General features: G+C 41.3%; 1 protein-coding gene across 8 annotated transcripts in view; it reads right to left on the bottom strand.

Annotated features, from left to right (window-relative positions):
* Positions 1 to 214: 214 nt before the first annotated feature.
* LOC147140088 (VPS10 domain-containing receptor SorCS1-like) overlaps positions 215 to 24,661 on the bottom strand; it is a 110,222-nt gene continuing 85,775 nt past the window's right edge. For 7 of the 8 annotated variants that reach the window (XM_086046072.1, XM_086046076.1, XM_086046077.1 and 4 more), the window contains 15 exons: positions 23,929 to 24,020; positions 23,687 to 23,794; positions 23,256 to 23,373; positions 22,963 to 23,096; positions 21,280 to 21,393; positions 19,910 to 20,081; positions 19,632 to 19,818; positions 18,761 to 18,894; positions 18,557 to 18,680; positions 17,426 to 17,538; positions 16,013 to 16,147; positions 10,742 to 10,841; positions 10,499 to 10,607; positions 6,707 to 6,861; positions 215 to 4,846 (listed from right to left, as the gene is read on the bottom strand). In XM_086046072.1, the coding sequence (XP_085902198.1) occupies positions 4,788 to 4,846; positions 6,707 to 6,861; positions 10,499 to 10,607; positions 10,742 to 10,841; positions 16,013 to 16,147; positions 17,426 to 17,538; positions 18,557 to 18,680; positions 18,761 to 18,894; positions 19,632 to 19,818; positions 19,910 to 20,081; positions 21,280 to 21,393; positions 22,963 to 23,096; positions 23,256 to 23,373; positions 23,687 to 23,794; positions 23,929 to 24,020 (1,854 nt within the window). In that variant the 3' untranslated portion in view covers positions 215 to 4,787. Of the gene's footprint in view, positions 4,847 to 6,706; positions 6,862 to 10,498; positions 10,608 to 10,697; positions 10,842 to 16,012; positions 16,148 to 17,425; positions 17,539 to 18,556; positions 18,681 to 18,760; positions 18,895 to 19,631; positions 19,819 to 19,909; positions 20,082 to 21,279; positions 21,394 to 22,962; positions 23,097 to 23,255; positions 23,374 to 23,686; positions 23,795 to 23,928; positions 24,021 to 24,661 lie in introns of those variants that run through there. The other variant, XR_015088808.1, reaches the window with a different exon arrangement.

The following is a 24,661-nucleotide window of genomic DNA, read 5'->3' as shown; positions in this document are numbered from 1 at the left end:
ATGCAAGTAAGTCCACAAGTATTCACATGAAAGAACACAAGCAGAAAAGTCTCATCTAGTGATGGCGTTCATCCCACGACGAGCGCATTTATTTGAACTTCTTGGGGCTCAACCGCAGGATGAGATTAAAAAAAAACAAAAAAAAAACGCATTCATCCATTTGTCTTACTGACACATAACGCTGACGACACTTAAACGGGGGGGGGGGGGGGGGGGGGGGGGAGGCTTGCGAGAATTCCAGCGTTTATCCCAAAGAGACGGTAGCCAACCACGCTCGGCCACCGCGTAGGCTGAGCTGGCTTGACAGCAGATACGTCTTCTCCGTCCACGCTGCCCTCGCGGCGACGTGGACGGACAAATCCGCAACCTTTTCTCCGTCAGCTCCTCGAGGGCCGACCTTGAGTAGACGGCGGGTTTCTCTATGCGGATGCAAAATGAGGAAAGTCCAACAGTTCCACGTTGCTACGTTGCCGTGAGCAACAGTTTTCATTGTGACAAAGCAATTTGTTTGCTGTGGATCCTTTATAACAATAACAAATACATGGAATTAGGGGCTTGGGGTACAAGGGCACCCCCTATGGTTACAAAGTGTTATTTATTCTTGTCGATGGTAAAAGAAGAAAGAATCCACAACCAAAGTGTCAAACTCATCATTTCATTTTATGTGGCTCACTAAATCAAACCGTGTCTACTAAATATTTATTGCTAAACATTCTTTTCATTTTGGCAGATTTATTTTCATCCATTCTCTGTTATTCGCTGTTTGTGCTCTTTCGGAGATGCCCTAAAATGCAACAAGATGGCACCAAAGCCCACTGTATTAAAAAAAAAGTAGTGCTTCGGCACCAGCTTGTGCCAAGTGGGATGGCGATTACTCCACCATAATTGAGAATTTTTTGGGGGGTTGTTTTTTGCTGTTTGCAAGTATTTCAAGCATTGTTTTTCAATATATCCCCTCTTAACTGAAATTGAACAACGGTTGGATATAGTCCAGTGCTGCTATTCAAGGGGTATAGGGACCGGAACGGCTCGTGAATAGCGAAAATCCGTGCCCCCCCCCAGCCAACTATTTTTTCAAACCCACAGAATTCTTCAAAAAACTCTAATAAACATTCAATATACATTTTCCATGAAAAATGGGGAGAAAATGGGAACTCCCCCTTGCTAAAAAAAAATTCAAGAAAATTAAATATGAATGAATGAATAATGAATCCCCAGGTGCCTAACCGTGAGGATGCGGGGGGTCGATTGTACTTTAATATTTGGTCGTCGCTATGTTAGTGTGACGTCTCATTTCACATAGAATTTGTTGTTAAAAATATATACTCAGTGGTGCCTTGACATACGTGTTTAATTCTTTCTGTCAACACATTTGTAACAAAAATCTTTGCCTAATGAATTAAATTGAATAGCCAACAAATAATCGTAACGTGTATTTAACGTGGGGAATTAGCACTGCTTTGTTTGTAGCATAACACAAACTACAAGGAGCCAATGGAGACGTCACAACTCATCAGTAATAATTATCATTCTTCGCAGAGGATAAAGAATATATGCCTGTGAGTACTTTTTATATCTTTCTACGTACTCTGTAGCTCCACCATCTGGATTCAAATATCTGTTGCTTTAAAGAATATAGCACTGACACTTAGATGCTATTGTTAACACAGCTGCAGTGGTTCCCATTTTGTGTTAGCATTAGCATCACGAAAAAGTCACTCGTATCGCAGGCACCAGTGTAATAACAGCGACAACAGCGTTGTATATGTATGTGAATATAAATGGATGAGTGACACCACTGAATAATTTGTAATGTCAGGTATTTTTGTCAAAGCTCAAGAAAAAGAAGCCTTGTGACCTGCGAAATGTTTCAAGACACTCCTCAAACCCTTTGCTCCGTTCCAGCAAACCGTACACTTTTTTTTCAAATTGAGAGTGAGCTGCACCACATTTTGGCACCCGTTTTGTTTTATACTTAAAAGGCGGAGCTAGACACATTGCTGCACGGTGATTGGTTGACAGGTAAGTGTGCCTTATTGAGCCCACACGGGGAAAATTTACTGCTCAAATGCAAGTTCGTTCTTGTAAATGTATGACTTGATTTTCGGAATTCCATTATTTGAATCTAGTAGTAATTTTTCCCGTAAGATTCCAAAGCATTAATAAATATGCGATTATAAAAAATTTGTTTTTTTTGATTCCACACGATGGCGGCAAAGCTCTATATGAAAGCTCCCCATCTCACTTGATCATAGTTCAAGATTTTAATTGCTTTGGCCCTCAACACAGAAGCTTAGTTAGAAAAATAAAAATCACGAATAGGCCAATTATTTGTGTGTGTGGGGGGGGGGGGGGGGGGTCAAAACTATTCCGCTAAAATCCTTACTGCCCCAAACGGATCCATACGGCATGGTGGAAACGTCAAATTTTGAAGCTCTCAAGGTGAGTGAGTTGAAGGTAATGCAAAGACAAGAAAGCGTGTCATTGGAATGGAATTCCTAATCATCATCAAAACTGTCACTGGAGCCATTTGTGCTGCAAAATAGCTAAATGTACGTCGCACTTGAGCTGTCTTGCTGAGAATGTACGACAGCACGCCTCCGTAGGACAACTGACACGTTTCCTTGTTTACATGTCAAATTGGCCGTAAAACACTCCATTTGCGCACACAAATGTCTTTTCCAAGACGTGCAAATGTCGAGTCCGCCGCCAAGCCTTTAGCGGGTCCGCTCAATGAGAACGGATATATCTTTCATCTCCCATCCCGCTCGCACTTTGTGTTGTGACGCGCGGCAGTCTGAGCGGGGACGGCGAAGTGGCGGCCGTCCTTCCTCCAACTGGATATTGCCAGCCTTCATTTGATGCCAATCTCGCCGATCAGATCTTGCCGATTGTGGAGAGGCTTCATGAAGCCGGTTCCGCCGCCGTCTTGGAGTGGCGATAAGCTGCTTTCGCGGCAAAGTAAACAAAAGTCCACAGAAGCGCGGGGAAAGACACCATATTTCGATTGACGCCTTGCCAAAGTATCGGAACAGTGAGGGCAAATTCCTCTCTTTTTGTTACATTCGTTTATGTTCTGTTTCATGATGTAATTGAATTCAAGTGCAATATTACAGAGTGCTGTTTTTCTTATTACAAAACACATTAGGAATATTTTGGTTGGGTTTATTTGCGAGGCTGGGATGGATTATTAATGACATTTCTATTGATGAAGGATGATTTGCAGCGGCGGCTGGTGCTGTTTCACCGGATGTGGGGTGGGGGTGCGACGCTATTTCATTTATTTACTATTAATGTGTACGGGCACTGAAGCCAATCAATTTGACTTATCATGATCTGTGTACTAGTTATCATGCACAAGTAAAAATACATATGCACATATTTTGTCCGAATTTTACGCTAGTATTTCATTTAGATTTTTGTTGTCTAATTTAGCGTCCTAGCACCCTCTATTGACGCGACGCCACTGCATGTTAGTGAAATAAGGATGGAGTCCCAAATCAAGGTAAGGATTATAAAGTTGGGTTTCAAATCAGGGTTATTGTAGTTTCTAAGATAAGTTCATTGTTTTAAACATAGGTTAGGGTTTCAAATTAAAGCTTAAAACCAATGTTAGGATTTTAAAGTAGGGTTTCAGGTCAGGTTTATCGTTTCAAATTAGGGTTTCAAGTCTTGCTTGTTTTTTTTTACTAGGGTTTTAAGACAAGGATAAGGTGTCAAATTAAGGTTTTGATTAATTGGCACGGCTGTGATTGATAAAAATGTGATTAATTACCACAGACGCGAAGGATAAAACAAGGGTTAGGATTATGGTTTCAAAGGCATGGTTTTAAACATGAGTTAGGCTTTCAAAATAGGGTTTAAAGCCAAGGTTAGGGTTTTAAAATAGGGTGTGAAGTTAGGGTTGGGGTTTCAATGTAGGGTTAGGGTTTCAAAGTATGATGTGAAGCTAGGGTTAAGGTTTCAAATTACGGTTTAAAGCCAAGATTAAGGTTCTTAAGAAGGGATTGAAGCCAACAAGTCTGAACTGGATTTGCAGCAGCCTGGCTAAGCAACGTGCCAACATGGCGGCCATATTGGATGGGTCAAGTTCCTATCAAGGCAGAAGCCACTCAAACTGGTAATAATGTCGGCTGGCGCCAAGCCATGTTTGATAATAACATTATTGGCGAACAGGCGGTGCCCAATACTTTCTATTATAGTATTTGTCACCACAGAGCTTTTTTTTTTTGTTTGTGAAAAAAATCATAGTAAAATGCAAAAAGTTTATATTTTGGTCTGTGTTTTCTACCAAACGACACGCTTTATATTCTTTAGTTGGCCACTTTAGATGTGCATAAGAAAACGCATGAAGCGATGTTCCAACTATTTTCTGACATGGATTCAAACACATACCATGTCCATATTCCTCTTTTAACGTTTTGCCTACAGCAAGACTAAAGGAATTCATCTCACTGTTCCACTACTTTTTGGAGAGGACTGCATGTCCGCCACCGTGTCTGAGAGACACGCATTTCTTCCATTCCGAACGCACTGTACACTATTTACATAAAAAGATGAAGGTCCTTGCAAAAATACTCTCCAGTCAAAAAAAGGAGTCCCATTCGGAGAGCGGGCGCGTATAAATCTGTACAGTCTCCTCGGAGGGATTAGGCGGGCGCGCCGCAGCGTGAGCCGCTCCGTCCATGCATGGGTAGCAAAACACTCGAGAGCATTCATCGTGACCGCGCTGGAAGTAACTGCCAGGGAAGATGTATTGCTTTGGCGTGGCTCGTAGACGCTCTACATTAAAACACATGGGGCGCTTCATCAGGAAGCTTGATGTCTGTGTGCGATGGCAGGTAGCCTGGCGAGGGACGAGAGAGGACAGAGACAGGAGGAGTTTTATGTTTCACATTTGCATAAGGAGCTCGTTGTTCTTCTCCGTGCGCGCGTGCGTGCGCGCGCGCGCGCAGGCAAACAACATTCATCTTGGACGGGTCAACTGTTAAGCGGCGGCGGCTACGAGTAAATCAAGCCAGGGTGGCGAGGATGTTCCATGATGAAAATGCTTTCACCCTCTTCGCCGCGCTCCCCGTACGCTAATTATTTTATTGGGATAAATAACTCACGTAGCTCGGCGCTTCGGCACGAGCCCAGAGTGCCTTTTCGCTTTACCTGCAGATGCACACGATGGCAGACGTCATAAACTACTCACTGAGTAAAGTACTAAAGTAAAAGAACACAAGAAGATGATGTGTGGTAATGTGTATATGTATATATAATTCATATATTTATGTATATTCGGGTATTCTCGCCGCCAAAGACAATTCAATACGGTTCCCGAAAGATGGGGTAGGATATTTGAGGGAATAACGGTTTTAAAATGGAACAACTTGATTCAGTGGGATTACGAATTGATTCTGTACGGTGCGGCCGTAGCTATTCGCGTGTTTATTAATACGCAACAACACGTATAAGCGATCCAAAGCCCAAACTATCCAAGTTCATTCAAAGAAACAACAAATCATCGGCGACATCAAACCGATTTAGATTTCGTGTACATCTCTCATGAAAGACTGATGGACTTAAAGCGGAAGTCAACCCAAACATATTTTTTTTTCAAGAATATGTTCCCAGCAGGCCCACTAGTTGAAACAAGGAATTCTGACTAATTTTGTGTTCGTGGACTATAAATTAAGCTGCAAAATGCACTTATTTTTAGCCTTCTCTTTTTTTGTCTTCCGTCGACTGAAAATGACATCACAACTGCTCACAACGACCAATCGTGGCTGACCCGTTTTCTGAATCTGAGCCGTGATTGGTCATTTTCAGTCGACAGAAGACAAAATGGCCGCCCCCGGAGATGGCTAAAAACGGGTGGACTAACTCCAAATTCCACAAACGCAATATTTATCAGAATGCCTTGTTTCAACTCGTGGACTTGCATAGAACATATTCTTGAAAAAAATATGTTTGCGTTGACTTCCCCTTTAAATGACGGACAAACTGACGGAGTGACAATTACAATTGAGTTCGTCACGAAAAATGACAGACGCTGACGGACCAGCAAAATTTAGTAAAATGCCCATATATATATATATATATATATATATATATATATATATATATATACTAAATCAAATATATTTTGATAAGTATCTCTATACATGGGCTACCGTATGATTCAAGGACGATACATATTGAAGAGGAACGATTAGATTGGGTTCTATTCACTGCACTCACAGCTTTTAAATCAAAACCGATTTGTCCATTATTTTGGGAGCATTCCTTTTTCCAAAGAGTCTCGTCAGACAGCTTGATAATGGTGACTTATATCTTTTTGTCAAATGCATTTGAATCAAGCTTTTGAAAAAGCCCAAACGTGAGTAATATTACCTTCGACTTTCGAATGGCTTCTCTGTTTATTCAAAGGTTAAGTTATGCATGCGAGTAATAAAAGAGCGAGGCCATTAAGCGCGAGAGATGCTCAGGTGTTTTGTTTCTTGTAATGATCCTATCGCGTCAGCCCGTATTAATCATGTCCCGCGCCGCACTCTGATAAAGCTAGCCTTGAGGTCCTTTGACAGTCTTTTCATTGCCCTGCCTGTTGGTCTCCTTTTTTTCCCGACTTTTAGCAGTCGTGTCAGCGCCGATGTCGAGCGCGGCGAATGGCTTGTTTTTGTAATGTTGCACGGAATGAAAAAAAAAAAAACAAAAAACGGACCTCTGCTCTTTGAATCCAGCTGGACATCCACGCGATCCAGCGAGGTCATGTTGTCCGCCTCGGCTTTTGCGTCCGCCATGGAGGTGACTGTGGGCACAACCTCTTGCTCTTTGTCAGGCTGCTCCGCCGTGTACGTGTCGAGGCCCGGGATCTTCCTGGGGTTAAGGGTCAAAGGGGTCATGTTATCGGAAACTGACTTTTGAAAAGGGCGGGCCCGGCCTTTTGGGTGAGGTGGAAGTGCGCGGACGAGGATGTACAGTTGGCCGGCTGTTAAGTGGCTAAAGCGTTAAGCCACCGCGCGTGTACACTGACGCCGTCAGTTGAGACGATTGGCATTTCGGCCGAAAGAATGTTCTGGTGTTTTTAATCAAATTTGACTATTTGTGTAAGCAAATCATCACTGGAGAGGGACGCCATATGTAATCTCTCTGAGCCCGCCATATTGGCGTGCCTTGTTTACTGTATTTTGTTTGTCCAATAAAGTGACTGAAATCTCACAAGCGGCTGTGTCCATTTTCCCTCGATCCAAACCACCTGCTACAAATTACAATGAACTCATCCACTGCCAGACATTTTCAGACCCTCTTTTACCCTAACGTTTGAAAAAAAAAAAGATGAAACAAATATAAATAAGTCCCTGGGATTGAATGGCTGGACTTTGAAAAGACTAATAAATTCGTCAATGGCAGTGAATGAGTTCATTCCAGCTAGCAGTGGTTACCTATATATGAAGTGAGCAATCTTGACGGCAAATTGTGAAAAAAAAAGTACCGAAACACTGAACAGTTGCACATCAAAAGTTTCAAAGTCAAATTAACTTCACCTCTAAATGTTAAGGTCCATATTCGTCTCATCGTGAAATTTCACCCGAAAGTGAGAGAGACTCTTTTAAAAAATAATAAGATTGAGGGGGGGGGGGGGGTAAAGTTAATGGAGAGCTGCCATCAAGTGCGCGGCGCTAATGCTTCCTTCCACTAAACATAATGCGTGGCACTCTATTTTTAAGGACGCCGGAGGATTGCTTGAAAGCGGGGGAACTGGGGCACTTTGCGTTCCACCGGGCATCGCACTTGCACTTTTGTATTGTTCACCTCCATCTTCAATCAATTTTTCATCCCCTCAGACGCACACCACCATTCTGCCTCAAACTTTTTTTTTTTTTTTTTTTTTTTGTTGCATTTCACACACTCCCTTTGCATGTTTGTTCGCATTTTCCGTAATAAAAGTTCACAGTAATGAATTGCCATATTCCCTCAAATAGCAAATATAGCGACCATCCTTTTATAGATTACGTGTAGTAATTAGTCACCGGGTGCATCATCCACTCCCTCAAAGAGAAGACTTCCTTTCGCTGTTCCTTTTCTTGCAGGAAAAAAAGAGATAGTCACTAATTATCTTCGTTTATAGACGCAACTGTTCATTACACAGCACCTATACGCTGCTTTTGTGCTCTGGCCATAGCCCCGTCTAACAGTACAGTTCTTGTGGAAGCTATACAAACATAAACCTTTTGGTGACGTTTTTTTTTTTGTTAGTTTTTTTTTTTGGGGGGGGGGGGGGGTGAAAACTATAACAAATTCAGTTCAGCAGCTGAAAACATCAGCTGGCTGACTTGAATCAATACCATCTGACTTTTTCAAAACGGGTGTGACATCTGTTCAAACCGACTTACAACAAAGGATCAGCTGCCTACTTCAATACTTCAATCATGGAGAGTTTCCGAAACCCGTGAATAGTAGCTGCCCAGTGCAGGCCAGAGTTCACGACATAAAACAAAACAAAACAAGTCATAAAACATGACATGTTGAAAATAAATGTTCACTGAACTTTTCGATTCAAAAACAGGGAAATAAGTAACAGTCTCCTTGCAAATGAGGCAGACAGTTGTTGCGTATTTCAGTGAAAAAATAGTCCAATTTCCACCTTTCCTGAAATTGTCAGCCCACGCTGTCAACTTTCCTATTTTTATCCAATGTCGCCATTTTACAAACTGCACGGAAAGGGTCACACAGGGTTATGGAGTTGGACAGAGTGCTGCTGCCCTCTTGTGCGTAAATACGAAATTGCATTTCGAGTGTATTTTATACGCCTGTCAACGCGGCTAGGGGCCAGACGTTATTCATTTTATGACAGAGGCTGCGGGCCGGATAAAATTTGACTGCGGTCCGCATTTGTCCCCCGGGCCGAACTATGAACATGTCTGGTCTAAACCAAAAACTTTTTTAAACACACATTGTGTATTTCGCCAAACCACACAGGCAGGCACACCAGAAGGAGCAGCACAATGTCCATTGAATTGAGGCATGGAGTCATGATGCGAACCCTGTCGAATTCTTTACACTGAACAAGCAAATTCCGACAGTGACTGACAGTGTTTCTCCAGATGTGTGTCACCGCGGCGACGCAGGCGATTTACTGTACATCCCTGACTTTAGAACACATGTTGTCTCGGGACTTATCTCGTCACCCTTTCCTGCCATTCTGGCGGGCGAAGCCTCACCTTGGGCGGCCGTGTTTAGCATTTCCTAAAGGTCAAGCCTCACATTGTCACACAGATGAATATTGATAACTGCGGGGCTTTGACACCCATTTGGCACTGAGGGCGGGGGGGGGGGGGGGGGGGGGAGAATTGATTAGGCTGTCATTGGCTGTAATATTGCGCAGATTGAGACAGAGGGGGAATTGTCTTATTCCTGCAGCTATCATTGTGTCGCCCGTGTCCATAACTCAGAGATATGTGGCGGCTAAATACTTGAAGGAAGTTTCGAGGGAGTTCAGCGGTGAGGTGCTTGCTACTAGGTGATGGGCCGAATTCAAATGAGGTAATTATGACAAAATGTGCACACACACATATGGTATCTTTCTCCAAGAACCTTGCAATAAGATGAAGGGTTTTTTTTTCCCCCTTTTCTTTTCACTTTACTTCAATCTTAGCTCACAACATAAAGAAATTCAGCTGTGACTTGGTGCGTTAAAATCTCAGATCAGTCCTGTTTTTTCGGGGGGGTATTTTTAGTTACTTTAAAAATATTCTTAATCACTTTAATGTGCTGAACATTACCTGCTATTTGTGTAAATGTCACAGGGCTATATCTTCATGTATTAGCTAAATGCTAATGCTATGCTAAAAACACACTTTTGTTACTCTTAGTCTTGTTACTCAGATGATGCGGTTCAGTACATAAAAAAATCAAAGTGACATTAAAATAATGATAATAACAACAATAATAATGAGGGCTGCTCGATTATGAAAAAAATATTCATCATGATCATTTTGGTGATAACTGAAATCACGATTATTCAAACGATTGTTGATTTTTTAGGGTACAAAACAAGAAAATGTTTAAAATATGTAAAATATTATATATGTAAATGTAAAAAATATAAAGACAAATACATTTATTTGAAACACTATGTAAGCCCCCTTTGGACCAAACAAAATTTACCAAATGAGTTATTTATAAACTAAAAAAAGGTACAAATGTATAAATTCAGTATGGTTTCCATAATTGTAATTGTAATTTAATTTCGATTAATTGCACAGCCCTAATAATAATAATAATAATAATAAGTTGCCTTTGTGCATTTTCAGATTTGGATTTTTTTTTTTTAAAAAGAAAGACATTTAAGCTAATCATGAGACAACAAACAAATGAGATTCGGTGGAATGACCCATCCTTGTATGTATTTTTCCTTGACTGTACAAATGTAAAATTGTCATGAAAAACGTCTCCATTTTGTGCAACTTTATGAGCGAGTTCCATCGTGTTGCCTGAGTTGCACGTACTGTACCTTTTGAATTTATATATGGCGAAGACAACCAGACCCATCAGAGCCACGGACACCAGCATTATAATTGCAGTGCTGCTGTGGCTGCTATCGCTGCTGTCCACCAGAGGAGCTTCAAAGAAGAAGAACACAGCGAGACCCGATGGCAAATTACCAACAAGAATACGCATGAATACAAAAAGCATCCAACTCGCGCGGTCACCTGAATTGAACCCGAGTGTCCCCGAGGTGTGCATGCGCGCTCACCTGGCGACAGTCTGCTGGCGTAGACGTTCACCTGCACTCCCGCCTTGAGTGTGAACTGGACGAGGTCCTGGTTTAGAGCACTTAGCAGCACCTGGGAGAGCTGTGAGGGAGGAGGAGGAAGAAGAGGGAGGAGTGGCAAAATGGTTAGCGGCAATGCTTCCGCCGACGCCATCAATATTTCAGCCCTAGTCATTTTCCTCCAGACGCTTGAATTATGAATTTTTCTTCTCCTTCTAAAGCGGAGCAAATGTGGCGCGAGGGAAAAAAAAAAATAACCCAAAAAATAAAACAAACAGCAAGGAGCCGGTTTGATGCTGATGGAAGCCCTGTCAGGTAAAGGGCGTTTTGCTTTGGTGGCTCAGTGACATTTGAAAATAAATATATATTAGTTTTTGTCTTCAGTGGTGACAGATTTGCTTTGTCTTTTGTAATACATTCAAAAGTTCGGTCAGCAAGTTCAATATAATATATATATAATATATATTTAATGCTATCAACAATGGCCTACAAGCTAAATTCGAACATTTGTTCCGTAAAATTGTATTCATTTGATCGCAACAGTCTATTTTCTTCGTTTGATAGCATTTCTGTTGGCTGCACTGCTTCCATGAGGTGTCGGTGGATGTTACATTTTTTTTGTCCAATCAGATTTCAGCCTCTACGTGTTGCCGTGTCAATGTAAACTGGCCGTCAAACTTCCCAAGGCAGCCAGTAGAGGGCAGTGGCGGGTAGAGTAGCCCCAAATTGTACTCATGTAGGAGTAGTTAACAAGGGCTGACTTGTTAAAATTTTGTAGGGGGCGCTCCTGAGCCATTTTTGAAAAACCTCACAATAAACTAAGACTATATTGATTATTTTGCCAGGCCTGATGTGTGTGCAAAGTTTTGCGTTTAGATCCTCAAAATCAGCGCTGTTTTCTCAGTGAACAACGCGTTGCCACGGCAACAGCGTTTTGCAAAAAAAAACTCGTGTTTTAACATCATGAAGGCCGAAACTCTCTTGCAAGATGTGGTTAAACTGCTAGGAGAATTATGTCAAATATCAAAACATGGTGGCGCTACTACTACTATGGGAAATACGTTCATAATTTTGACAGGATCTGATAAGATGGGTCAATTTCCAACAGCTTTTGTTGTCACCGTGATGCCAAAAGCAAGCACTCAGTGAAAAACATTATTCAAGTAATTGGTGAGTAACCCTAAACCTAACCCTAATTTGTCAACTAGACAAAAATATAAAATAGGAATATACAAATTCAGTTATTGCCCAACAATATCATGTTAAGTGAACCTATAATACATTTTGGCTTTATAAAAAAAAGAAAAAAAGTCAAATTTTGCCAAGTTTCACAAAAACTTGCCACTTAAAACTTTGCGTGCGTTCGTGACTGCCTGGCTCCTTTCGATTGGTCAAATAAGTCAAACACCTCTCGTAGTTCCGTTGGATTGCTGTAACAAACGTGGGAGGGCGGCAAGACTGGCTGACTCCAAAGCCAAGTGCATTACAGTAATCGAGTAACACATTTAATAATCAATATCGTTGGCGAGTCGGATGATTTATATTCGGTAAATATTGATTCCTAAACTGCCCTGTCCAGATGATGTAAATGGCACAGTTGTGTGCTGTTGCATTGCATATTTGTACCGTATCGACGCACGGACGGCCCACCGCTATTAAAGCAGCCTACCTCTTTAAGTTGTCAGTTTATGCCTCAATAAGTCCACCTCACTCCATCTAAAATCCTTCCACTGGTTAAAATTAGAGCGCTCGACGCAGTATGAATAATTACATTTTGTTCTAGTGGCATATCAGGGTCACTAAATCTATTACACATTTTAATAAGCCTGCTGCACACATGCGCTCCAAACACGGGTGCGTATGTGTGTGTGTGTGTGTGTGTGTGTTTTTGGGGGCGGGGCTCAGTGAACTGAAGATTTATTACCCTATTGTCCGGATGCTTCTGCCAGGTAATCAGACAGGCTTACGATAAATACATCACTTTAATTCCCAATCCAGGACTCCTGCCCCAGTTTGCCTCCTCGGTTGCTGCCAATTATACGATGCATCAATGTAATTAAATGCCTATTAACTTTGTTCAAGGCTGAGCGTGAGCCTCAACACTGGCGTTCACTCAGGCCACACTGAGGTCTCACCTGCTCGCGGGGGTAGAAAAATTAGCCCGCGTCGCGATTTTATTGATCGCTTTCACAACAGAGGACGATTACAATTACGATGCTTTTACTATCCGGCCGTTCATTCTCTATGGCCCGTGTCGTCATTAGGGTCACGGGCAATCTGGAGCCGATCCCAGCTGACTTTGGGGCGAGATGCTGGGTACGACCTGGACTGGCCGCCAGACTATCGAAGGGCACATATAGACAAACAACCATTCATACTCGCATTGCCACTTATGGACAGTTTGGAGTTGGGATTCAAACCCAGAACCAAGTGTGACGTAAACGTACTAACCACGAGTCTGTGTTGTTATTATTATTATTATCATTATTATTAATATTATTACTATAACAAATTGCAGTCAAAAATGTCCCAAAAATGTCAAACACCAGTAATCATGTATATATACAGTACTCCATCCACTGTATATTCTACTATAGTGGGCTGAATAGTGGTGGTTCTATATGGGACGACATTGCCCTCTAGTGTTGAGATGGTGCATTACACTAGAATGGACAATATCAGGCCACAACATTAGGTATACCTGGTCCTTGTAAATGTCGCTGATATTTAGATCGTACATTGAACAAACAGAAAGAAATGTATTGCATTGGCTCTGGTAATGATGCAAAAATCAGAATAAAACACAATTATAGTCCTCAGGTGTGAGTGTCATTGTCTGTTCTATATGGGCGCCTACGTTGAGGAAAGACGCAAAAAAAAAGTTTGGTGAAAGCAAAATTTTGGGGGAAAAAAATTCAACTAAATGTTTTAAGTTGTTCTGTTGTGCAAGTTTTTTTTGTAAGACATTTTAATTTAAAAATACATTTTAAGATTCAAGTAACAACAACTCAGCAAATTGTTTTGGAGCCAACAACTTGCTTGCTTTGTTGGCATAAATGTCGCAAATTTAAGTTGGATAAAACTTAAATAACCGTTTTTGGGCACGCCCCACCCACAAAAAACAAAAACAAACTGTCTTTTCTAAACATAGATTTTTTTAAAATCATAATTATTGTAATTTGAAGTCATGTAGGGTACAACTCGACTACATTGGGAGATGTTCCTAATTTTGTGGTTACCTCTTCTAGGTAGGGACACAATTTTAGAAACAGTTCCCAAGTGTGACGCAGTCACGGACTTATACTTGGCCCCTCGAGGCTGAAGGCAGAGGGCGGCCATCTTACGTTGCCACCGTTACTGACAACTTCTGTTATTTTTTTCTTTTCCCTGTTTTCTGTGCGTTTTTTATGCTAGCATCCCTGTATGAAGACATGAGAGCCTCTCAAAGAACAACTCGACTGTTTTCACCGATCATTCAGAGTATATTATCTCACTATGGTGAATTGTGACTGACAGAGGTTAGGTTTACATTCCGCAGCGAATTTTGTCCTGATGGGCTTTTGCTTTCATTTCTTTGTCGTTGGTTCGAAACTGAATCTATAATCGCAACATCGCACGGACAAAAGACCATGAAGTGCTAACAATTTAGGATTCAAACGCTCATAAATTAGACTACTAATCAAATGTCTTTTTTTTTTTTTTCTCGTTCTATCATCCACGCCAGAATTTTGTGTTTTTCCACTAATTTGTTGGGCCCTTCGATTATGAATTCATTGCGAGGGATGTACTGTACCTTCAAGTTTGCTTGATGCCGCTAATTCAGCACATTGTTGGTGCAAGTTACAAAGCAATGCAGACGATCCTCATCCAAATTGGGTTTCTATGTTTAGAATCAAACACTCACAGAGAATTATTTATAAAAAAAACTTTTTTTCTTTTTTTTTTTAAGCCTCCACACTGAGTTTTTCACGGAAACACTGCAAGCGGAGACGCGTGTGAAATGTAAAACAGCATAACGCTGATCAGTGAGAAATGCGGCTCCTTGATTTTCTCGCCTCTTCAAACACATTTTGACTTTCTCGAGAGGCTGCCCGGCTGGTGAAAATAAACAGGTAGGAAAGAAGATCATAAAAGTCTGGCATATGGAGTTTAAGTAACGGCCCAGATTTGGGCTTTTTAAATGTAATGAAGGGTGAAGTGTTGTTTAATAGATGTGCATCTGCTGAAACACAACTTTAACTTTAAGTGCAAACTTGATCACATAGGCAGTAAAAGGCCCTTTGGATAATTGTAGGCTTTATGAGCTCAAAGAGCAACTTTTCCACATAGTTTACTCGGGGTTTAGTATGGCCGAAATATTAGGTACACTTATGCAATATCATACGAGAGATACTGTATGTGTTATTGTGGTTGTATCTTTGTAGTATGAAGAGCTAAACGGCATGAGATTGAGAGCGGTTGCTACTTTCTTTGCAAGTCAATGTACACATCAAGATCAATTTATTATTATTATTATCTACTTTTTGTATTATGACTAACTGCTAATGAAAATAAATAAATACAGTTATAAAATTGTTACAACTCAAAAATGATCCTGACTATTAATAGTCAAAAACATACACCTTTTAATTAAAACATTAAATATAACAGATAATAAAGATAAATTAATACGAAGCAAAGTACCACATGTTCATGTTTTTTTTTTATTTCTACAATTTTAGTATTTTTCTTATTATTATTATCATAATAATAATTATAAATCTTGTTCATTAACAAAATAAATCTTGTTCATTAACAAAATATCTTAAATATTTTATACTTTCAGTTTTTTAATAATGAATACACATAACTATAAAATTATTATTGCTATAGTATAAATATTTACACAGATGAATAATTCATATATATATGTGTATATATATATAAATATATATATTCTATTTTTTAAAAGCTATTAAAATATACATGATATATAAACTATATTCATCTACAACCATAAAATTCAATTTGTCAAAAACAAAATGTTATAAGTATTTCAACAAATATTGCATTATGATTTATCACTATAAAATAACATTTTCAATACCCCCAAAATATCTCAATTACAATATATGGAACATCTAAAATACATTATTAATCCATACATACTATACAATAAGACATAAACGATTATTTAAAACAATTCCAAGTACGGGTTGGGAAACTAAAATTGACAGCAACTTCATTTTACTCTTCCATACAAGAAAACAATACCTGTTGCAGGTGTTGGCGCTTTTCACCCCCGGCGCCGACCCCGCGCCTCCTCTCGGGAACGATGAAGATCTCGGCTGTGGTGGGCAGACCGGGGAGCACGCTGACCAGCAGCTGATCCTCGCCGATACCGGTGGCCTTTCATCACAACGACAACAATTCCAAGAAACGCATCCAGATATGATACAAGTGTCGGCTTTCCGCTTCACGTATCATTTGCCTAAGTAGCATTCACTGTCAAGTCACCGTGCACAAATCACCGCAAACACGCCGGTTCAATCTGACAGTCTTTGCTAGGGAAAAAAAAAAAAAAAATGCAGCTTTTAGTGCATTTATGCTGTAAGCAGAGGTCTGCTGTCAAAGTATTCCACGGTGTGACAAGACAGAAGGTCAAAGTGAATGTTTTATACACGGGGATATATTTTGAGCCGGGCTATGCAGGTCTTTTACATAACCGGCTGTCTTTTGGACGTCCGTTCCGGTAACGAGCCATATCGAAGGTTCTGCTGCTCTTCCGACCCCGCTCGGCCATGTCGAGAGCGAACGGAGAGTGTCGTGACGCCGATTTAACTGCACTTTTGTGTGGCTTTTAAAAGGCCGCGGTGGTAATAACCACGCCGTGGAATTGTGCCGACCTTGACGTTTAAGGCTGGATTTACACCGCCACGGTTCGAGTCATTCAATTCTGATTTTTTTTTTTTTTTTTGATCTCAAGTGGTACAATTGGACATGCGCCATGGGGTCACGAATAGAAAAAAAAAAAAAAAACACACACAAGGATCTGAATATTCTCAGTTTGGAACTACAAATGTGGATAAAAATCTGGTATGTATTGAATATGCGTATAAGGCCTAAACACATTTTTGGTTCAACGAGCAAAACATATCCGTTGCGACCTTTACACGTGAATGCATCTAATAATCTATGGTGAACATGATGTATTTTATATATTGGTGCATATTGTATAGCCGTGTGCTGTTATATTATGTTTTTGTACAGCATTGACGATTTCTACAACCGTGACGTGACAGTAGCAATGCTAAGACGTGGATTAATTCTGACAAAATCCCCACAGTCGGCCTTTTACCCGCAAAGCCACGGATCGGTTATTCCCTGCCAATGTCAGTGTGTCGTTATTGAAAGACAGAATTTTATCCACACCCACGTATGTCCAAACAGCACAAATAAACACATTTAAAGACACCCACTGTAAATGTAAGATACAGTGAAAGCTTAGACAATTAATTAGAATGTCCATTATGGTACATTCGTAAATAAAGGTGGAATGCACTTCCTTTTGAGCAAAAAGCCTCTTCTGTAGACATTTTTTGAAAAGCAGCTCAACACAGAAGTCAGTTGCACAAACGCGAAAAAAAAAAAAAAAAAAAAAAAAGTAACAGTTGTGGGTTTCCTGACCTGGATCACGGAGCGCTTCACCACCCTCGCGATGTCCGTCCGCCACTCAGAGAGTCCGGGATTGGCGTCATCCAGATTAGAGGAAAAAGCCAGAATATGTGACTGGAAATAATCTGGAAAACAAGGAAATAATTAACATATTGTTTTCAGCGATTTCACCACGAATCATTTTTTTCACTGAAACATGGAACACAAACCTATTGTGATTAGCAATTTAACAGCATACGTGGTTAGCTTTAGCTAATTGAAGACCCTGAAGAGATTCTAATCCATGCAGTTTTAAATAGTTTAATTTAATAACAAAGGCGCAGCACATAAATTGTGTCACAGCGAGAGAGATGAAACGGTATTAAAATAGTCATATCATGACTAAATGGTCAATGTATCAGTATTGTTGTAATGCTGGTGAAGAAATGTGCCAGGGATTTTCTAATGGGAGCAAAGGTAAAAAATAAAAAAATAAAGGTAAACTGAAAAAAGCCAAAGCAATAATGTACAAAATTATACAAAAAATACTGAAAAAAATGTCACAAATAGAGTGGTGCCGTGACCACGCTTGAAAGTGAAAACAGTCGCATCTCAAAATCATCCATCTCAAAATCATCCATTCCAGTCCCACAAAACCACACAACACAACATTTTTGGAACATTTTTTTTTTTTTTTTTAAAGACAAAAAATGCAGTCAACACTATTGTATTTTATTGAAAATGAGAAATTTTATTAAATAGAATGTAAAGAAGTCAACAGTTTGTGCATCCTGATTTCATGCTTCAACGTCCATCGACGGTAATTTGTTTCTGGTGTACGCACCTCGGCCACCAGGAGGCAGTGCAATACAGACGCACATATCACATAGAAGAGTTTCACAACTAAGTGACTCCGATACAGTAATATTGTTGTTTTTATGTTTGTGCAGAGGATAAACAATAAAAGCTGAATATATGCCCGTGAATATTCTTATATTGTCCGTACATATTTGCTGCACAATTTGTGTTGAAATATCCATCGCTACACAGATCTCGTTCAGAGTTTACCCCACTTCCTGGCTATAGTCAGCTCAGAGATGTTTTCTCTGCCATTATGACATGAAATTAAAAAAAAATAAATAAAAAACATAAAGGAGAGTTTACCATAAACCGCCACCATCATGTGGTCCTGCTGGACCGTGTTCCCGACTGAAGCCTGAACGGTGACCACGTGATTCCCCTCCCGGGTGAAGGTGAAGGACATCCCTCCAACCAGACTCAGCAAAGGCTGAAAGGTCAACGAGGAGGTGTATGAAGGCTGCCGCTCACGCTAATTGAACAAGGAGGCGGTACCGTTGTGAATCTCACCTCTGTTTTGTTGTCAAACCACCAGTAGTACGTGACCGTTCCCACGTTGACGGGCCGCAGCGCGGTCGTGAAGTTTGCGGCTTTGTTCTTGACGGCCACGGACGGGGCGGAGAGCTGCACCTGCTCCAGCTGACCTTTGAGCGGGAGACACGAGTTGATGATCCCGAAGGCAAACGTCAAGTGGTCAATTTGAAGATGAATATTGTGTTTCAGCAAATTAACAACGGGTGGATTTTGCTACTTTTATTCATATTCCACAAAAGCAATATTAATCAGAATATCGTGTTTCGACGAGTGGGGCCGCATAGAACATATTATTGTTAAAGCGGAAGTAAACCAAACATATTTTTTTAAGATTATGTTCTTTGCAGGCCCACTAGTTGAAACACAACATTCTGATTAATACTGCGTTTGTGGAATAAGAGTTAATCCACCCGTTTTTAGCCAACTGTGGCGGCGGCCATTTTGTCACTTCTGTTGACTGAAAATGACATCACAGCTCAGCTTTAGAAAACAACTGAGCCACGATTGGTCGTTATCGGAGCCCCGAGGGTGTGTGATGTCATTTTCAGTCGACAGAAGTAACTGCCCCCTGAGACGGCTAAAAACGGGTGGAATTTGCTGCTTAACTCATATTTCACATTAATCAGAATGCCTTTTTTCAAGTCATGGGACTGCATAGAAGATATTCTTGAAAAAAAATGTCTGGGTTGACTTCCTCCTTAAGAACATTTTAGACTTGACCTCCACTTTATGAACCTAATTAAAAATGGCATTATCATTTCCTATCTGACGGATGGGGGTTATCTTCAATATAATCGAGAATCCACACATCACTCCTACTCATTCGGAAGTGATGCTCATAACTCACAAGTAACGTGGAGGTACAGTGTCACCCTATCAAAGCCCAGAACGTTGCTTGCTATGGCAGAAACTTGGTAGATGCCAACTTTGCTGTAGACATGCTTGACCCCGCCCTCTATGGAGCTGATGTTCACGTAGGATATCGCGGTGCCGTCGCCAAAGTCCACCGTGACGCTCGTCGTAGAGCTGAGGCCCTTCAAAAGCAAGCGAAGGCAAGCGCAATCGTTTACGCGACAGCAACAACATGTCACGCTGGCCGCTTGAGTCTCGCGGAGAAGTCGGCACCTCGTCCAGAAAGACCAAGAAGGTGACGTTCTTGTACAGCGTGGCTACCAGCGTGCCCTCGCTGGTGAAGAGCTGCAGGCCCTTGGGGACTTGACTGGGACACTTCTGCCGCCTGGGGCTGTACTTTAGTAGAGTTCCCGCCGTGCAGTTGTTAGACAAAGCTCTGCGGTATCTAGCCAGTGAGGACATGAGTGAAAATGTCATTTCCATCAAGCAAAGCAATCAGTCAGTCGAAGGGACACCCTAGTTATATGTCAATCCAACCCTAACAATTACAATGAAATAGGGATGCAACGATTAATCGAAAATCGATTAGAAATCGATTCGTCCCGATTAATCGATTAGCGCATTTTGAATGTGTAGGGCAAATGATGCTTTTGCGCCAAACATCATTGCGTATTGCGTGTGTGGATGGCTGCAGAACCACACTAGTGCACAGAGACAAGCATGGTAGCAATTTTTAAAAAATCGAATCGCATCGAAAATCGGGAACTGAAAATCAAAAATCGAATCAAATTGGCTTGAGTGAATCATTACATCCCTACTATTAACTATAAATTCTAACCATTGCCCGAAAGGAGGGGTCACCCCACAGACATCAGGCAGGGGCGGAGCACACATCGTATATTCAAATAAAATGACCAACTGAATAATATGAAGTTCAGATCTTCCTTAGACACCAGCTCACCAGAGATGGGACATTGTGATTTTCTAGTAATGTTGTATAAATGATCATTTGAAAATATAAACCGTTGCAGAGATTTCTAGAAGTGCTGCATATTGACATTTATGTTTCCTCCCTTGTTAACACAAGCCCTTGGCCAGGGCTGTGCAATTAATCGAAATTCAATAACAATTACGATTATTACACTCCACGATTACAAAATTGTCATAGTCGTAAAAAAATGATTATTAATATGCATTTACATCCAACGCATTATGTTTGTTTACACAAGGAAAACATACTTATAGATTTTTACCTTTTTTCAAATGTTATAATAACTCATTGTATAAATTTGTTTTGTTCCAAATTACATAATTAGTGTTTGTGTTTGAGCAAAGTGTAGGTCTTTATATTTTTTACGTTTCAACATTTTCTTGTTTTGTACCAAAAAATACACGATCGTTTGGATAATCGTGATTTTAATTATTACCAAAATAATTGTGATGAATATTTCTATCATCATCGAGCAGCCCTAACAATAAACCTAACCCCCTCACCATTATCCTATCCTTGACCCCCTAAAGTACAATATATCCCATAAATATTTGACGCTTGTGTTTTAATACATACAGAAGATGGGAGGAAAGCCATCTTTAGCATCTGTGCTCGCTGTTTGACATGACAGTGAAATGACATTACGGTGTACCCTGTGGAATTGAGGAAGCTGTCCCCGGTGATGCAATCTCTGGATGTGGCCGACGGAACAAACCAGAACGCCGGAGTGCAGCTCCCATCGCCCTGCCTCTCAAATCCATAGTCACTGTTACATGAGGAACACAAACATGCACTGGGTGTGAGGAAAGCTTCCATTCAAAAGTCACATCAAGCAAAATTAAACTTGGGACCACCATAACAAAGAGTTGTCAAAAAGACAAGTAATTATGACTTTGTCAAGCCAGAGAAACATTTCAAGCTCTTTTTCATGGCAGAATTTGACAAAAGTGTTAATAAGGATTCCTAAGTATGCACGCCAGCGCCTTTCATTTCGCTCTTGATCAAAGAGATAAAAGCAAGTACAAGAGATTCTTGTAAGAGGGAAACACTTGACGTGCGTGAGCTTGTCACATGAATTATACTTAAAATGTGAAAAGAAATAGCTCCTAATTAAGTCTTGTCCAGGAGCCAGTTCGAAACTGCGCACGGGAGACGCGACAATACGCCCGCTGTCAAATGAAGTCTTTGTATCAGCTGAAATAATCTCCTTGAAATGTTCAGCGGTGATTCCTCGTCTTTTTGTCGGCTGATTACATGCTTCTTCTTAGCTGACTATCGCTCGCGATTGTACTATTTTAAGGTGATTAGCGTTCTGTAGGCGAGGGGAAAAAAAACAAAAAGACTGAACAACAAATTACACTGCAATTTTGAAAAGAAACGCCGTAGAAAACCACTCAGGCAAATGTTGCTCACTTTCTTTTCGACACTACGATAGTCACCGAAATCACTTGAAGCAGACAAAAGTCATCATAAATCTATAGGAAATCGGGCAATCCTATTGAAATGTGGTTGAGCAGAATTATTTAGACAGCACATTTCGCTCCAGAATGCCTTAACCGGGCCTCCTTCAAAATGACAACTGTATCATTCGATTTTTGAAAACGAAGCTTGAACATAACGGGGGGGTCAAAGTCATCAACCCGTCATATCAAGGTGAAACGTGAATGCGGATCTGGACCACAATTTATTGCGCCGGCAGAGTCTGAGAAGACTCCCTTGCCTGGCCTGGTTCCAGAGTCGGCGTCAGCACTTGGGGACTATTTGATCATATTTGTTTTCTTTCAACAACTAAAGCGCTAATCCATCTCTTATACGAAAATATACTGCGCAAAAAAGAGCGTGTTATTCACATACAGTGCAATTTGACGTGTTTTAAAAAGGCCGCCGTAGTGGGCGTGGACACAGCCGACTTGATTCACCGACAATAAAAGCGGATTCCCTTTCAATTTTCTGTGCCGTGCCAATCTCTCATTGAGGCACCTCTGTGCGGAAAAGGACGCAGCGGCCCGTTGATTGACCGCCGCTGGTGTGGCGACAGACCATTTAAGCACGTAGCCTCATAAAATGAGCTGGTGCCAACTATCGGCGACTGGACGTGCTAACCACCATTTCCATTGTTTTCACGAGTGCGTTGTTCCAAAACTGATGTAAAGTTTTCGGCGATAGTCCTTTGGAAGTTGACCAAAAGAAACAGGAGGCTCGACTACTAAGTGAGAAGTTTTCAAAGGCTTCTTTATGTTGTTATTATGTGTTGAGTGAAAGTGCCCTTTCTATTGAAAATAGGCTGCAAAGGAGAAGGGGGGGGGTTGTGGGGGTGTGGGGGGGGGAGACTCACCACTCAAAATCGGCCTCTGTGCACGGACAAGAGTCTGACATCTGAGAGATGTACTGTTCGCTGGCCTTGACACATCGAGCGTTTACTCGCAGTTTCTGGAAGATTCTCTTCATTCCCATGATGCACACTTCTCCCTGCAATGAATAATGGATCATAACCATTTCGCAGGCTTCTTCTTCTTCTTCTCCTCCTCCTCCTCCTCCTCCTCGCGTCTTTGTCTTCCTCTCAACTCGCCTTTCATGGCGAGACCGAATCAAAGGAAGCGTCGCCTTTTTTTTCGACGGTGGACTTACCTCGTTGTCCAACTGCCATGTCACGTAATCTTCCGAAGTGCAGCGGTGTTGAAAAATGGAGCGGAAGTCAATTTTGACAAGTTGCCATTCGGATCGGTGACTGAAGTGACCGAAGATTCTGAACGTGAGAAGTCAAAAGGAGACCGGGGTGGGGGGGGGGGGGGGGTAGTGGGAAACTGGGTCAGAACTTTTAGTGCACTGAAGATAAAAAAAATAATTATTTGCTCCAACAGACTGGCTTTAATCAATTGCGGGTGGTTGGAAACGAAGAAGAAGAAAAAAAAAAAAAAAAAAAAAAAAGACAGATCTAGGGCAAAATTAAACGCGTTCAAAGCCACTCGGAGTGGGAAAGTCTTCAAAGGCCGATATGTCATTGTGCCTCAATTAGCAGTGCGGCAACACGCCAATTACTTCCTTTCGACGCCTCTTACGTCATGATGAGGGTGTCCTCTCCGGGCTCCCCCAGCACCCCGTCCACATAGAGCGGCGAGGAGGTGAAGCTAAATTTGTCCCAGTTTCTGCCCTCATCAAAACTCAGCCTACGGGGGGGGGGGGATAGAAGAACGAAGAGAGAACAATGGATGGATCACAAACAGCCCGGCCACAAACGGACAGACGAGCGTCTCCCGCGCGAAGATTGATGGCCGGCGTGCTAGCAGGGCGGGACGCCTACCAGGTATGTCGGATAGGCAGAGGTGTGTGTCGGATAGCCACCAGAGATCCTCCTTGATTCAGGAAGAACACGCTGTACTCTTCCTGAAAAACCTACACGCGCGCACACACACACACACACACACGCACACAGCCAGCTTTATTTTACTTTTTGTTTTTTACTTCTGAATTCATGCGGCAGCTGGCGAAAGCGTAACAAACAGGCATACATAAAACAAACGCGAGAAACAACAAGACGCAGACTCGTCCTGGGTTGTTTGAACGAGAGCATCAAGATGGGTTGACTTAACAGAGACTCAGGCCCATGGCAAAAAATCTGTGTGTTTTATTTGTTGGCTTTTGAAAGCTGCGCCTTCTTTTCTTTTTCTTTTTTTTTTCTTTTTTTAGGGAAATGAGAACTGAAGAACTGAAGGCTTGCATTCAACTTTACTTTTATGACTTACCGTCAGTTTGTTTGGGGATCAGCCATCTTTTATTAGCAGCCACAACATGAGTCATTGTTGGCGACGGAATGCGTTTTATTTTACACTCACGGGCTCGTTATCGTAAAACAAGAGGTAAGAAACGGAGATAATTAAAGCTGCAGTCATGAATGAATTCTTTCTTTTTCCAAAATGATCCGCAAACTTTGTCGCAGGTCAAAAAAGGCTTCACAATTTTAGCATTGGCCATTTTACTTATAAATACCTGATTCCAAATGGGGCTCAATATGTTGATATCTTCAGGAGGAGTTT

This window comes from Filicampus tigris, chromosome 11 (genome assembly GCF_054856515.1).
Source record: "Filicampus tigris isolate MCC_2025a chromosome 11, RoL_Ftig_1.0, whole genome shotgun sequence".
In the NCBI taxonomy this organism is placed as follows: Eukaryota; Metazoa; Chordata; class Actinopteri; order Syngnathiformes; family Syngnathidae; genus Filicampus; species Filicampus tigris.
This window is presented reverse-complemented; position numbering and strand designations above follow the sequence as displayed.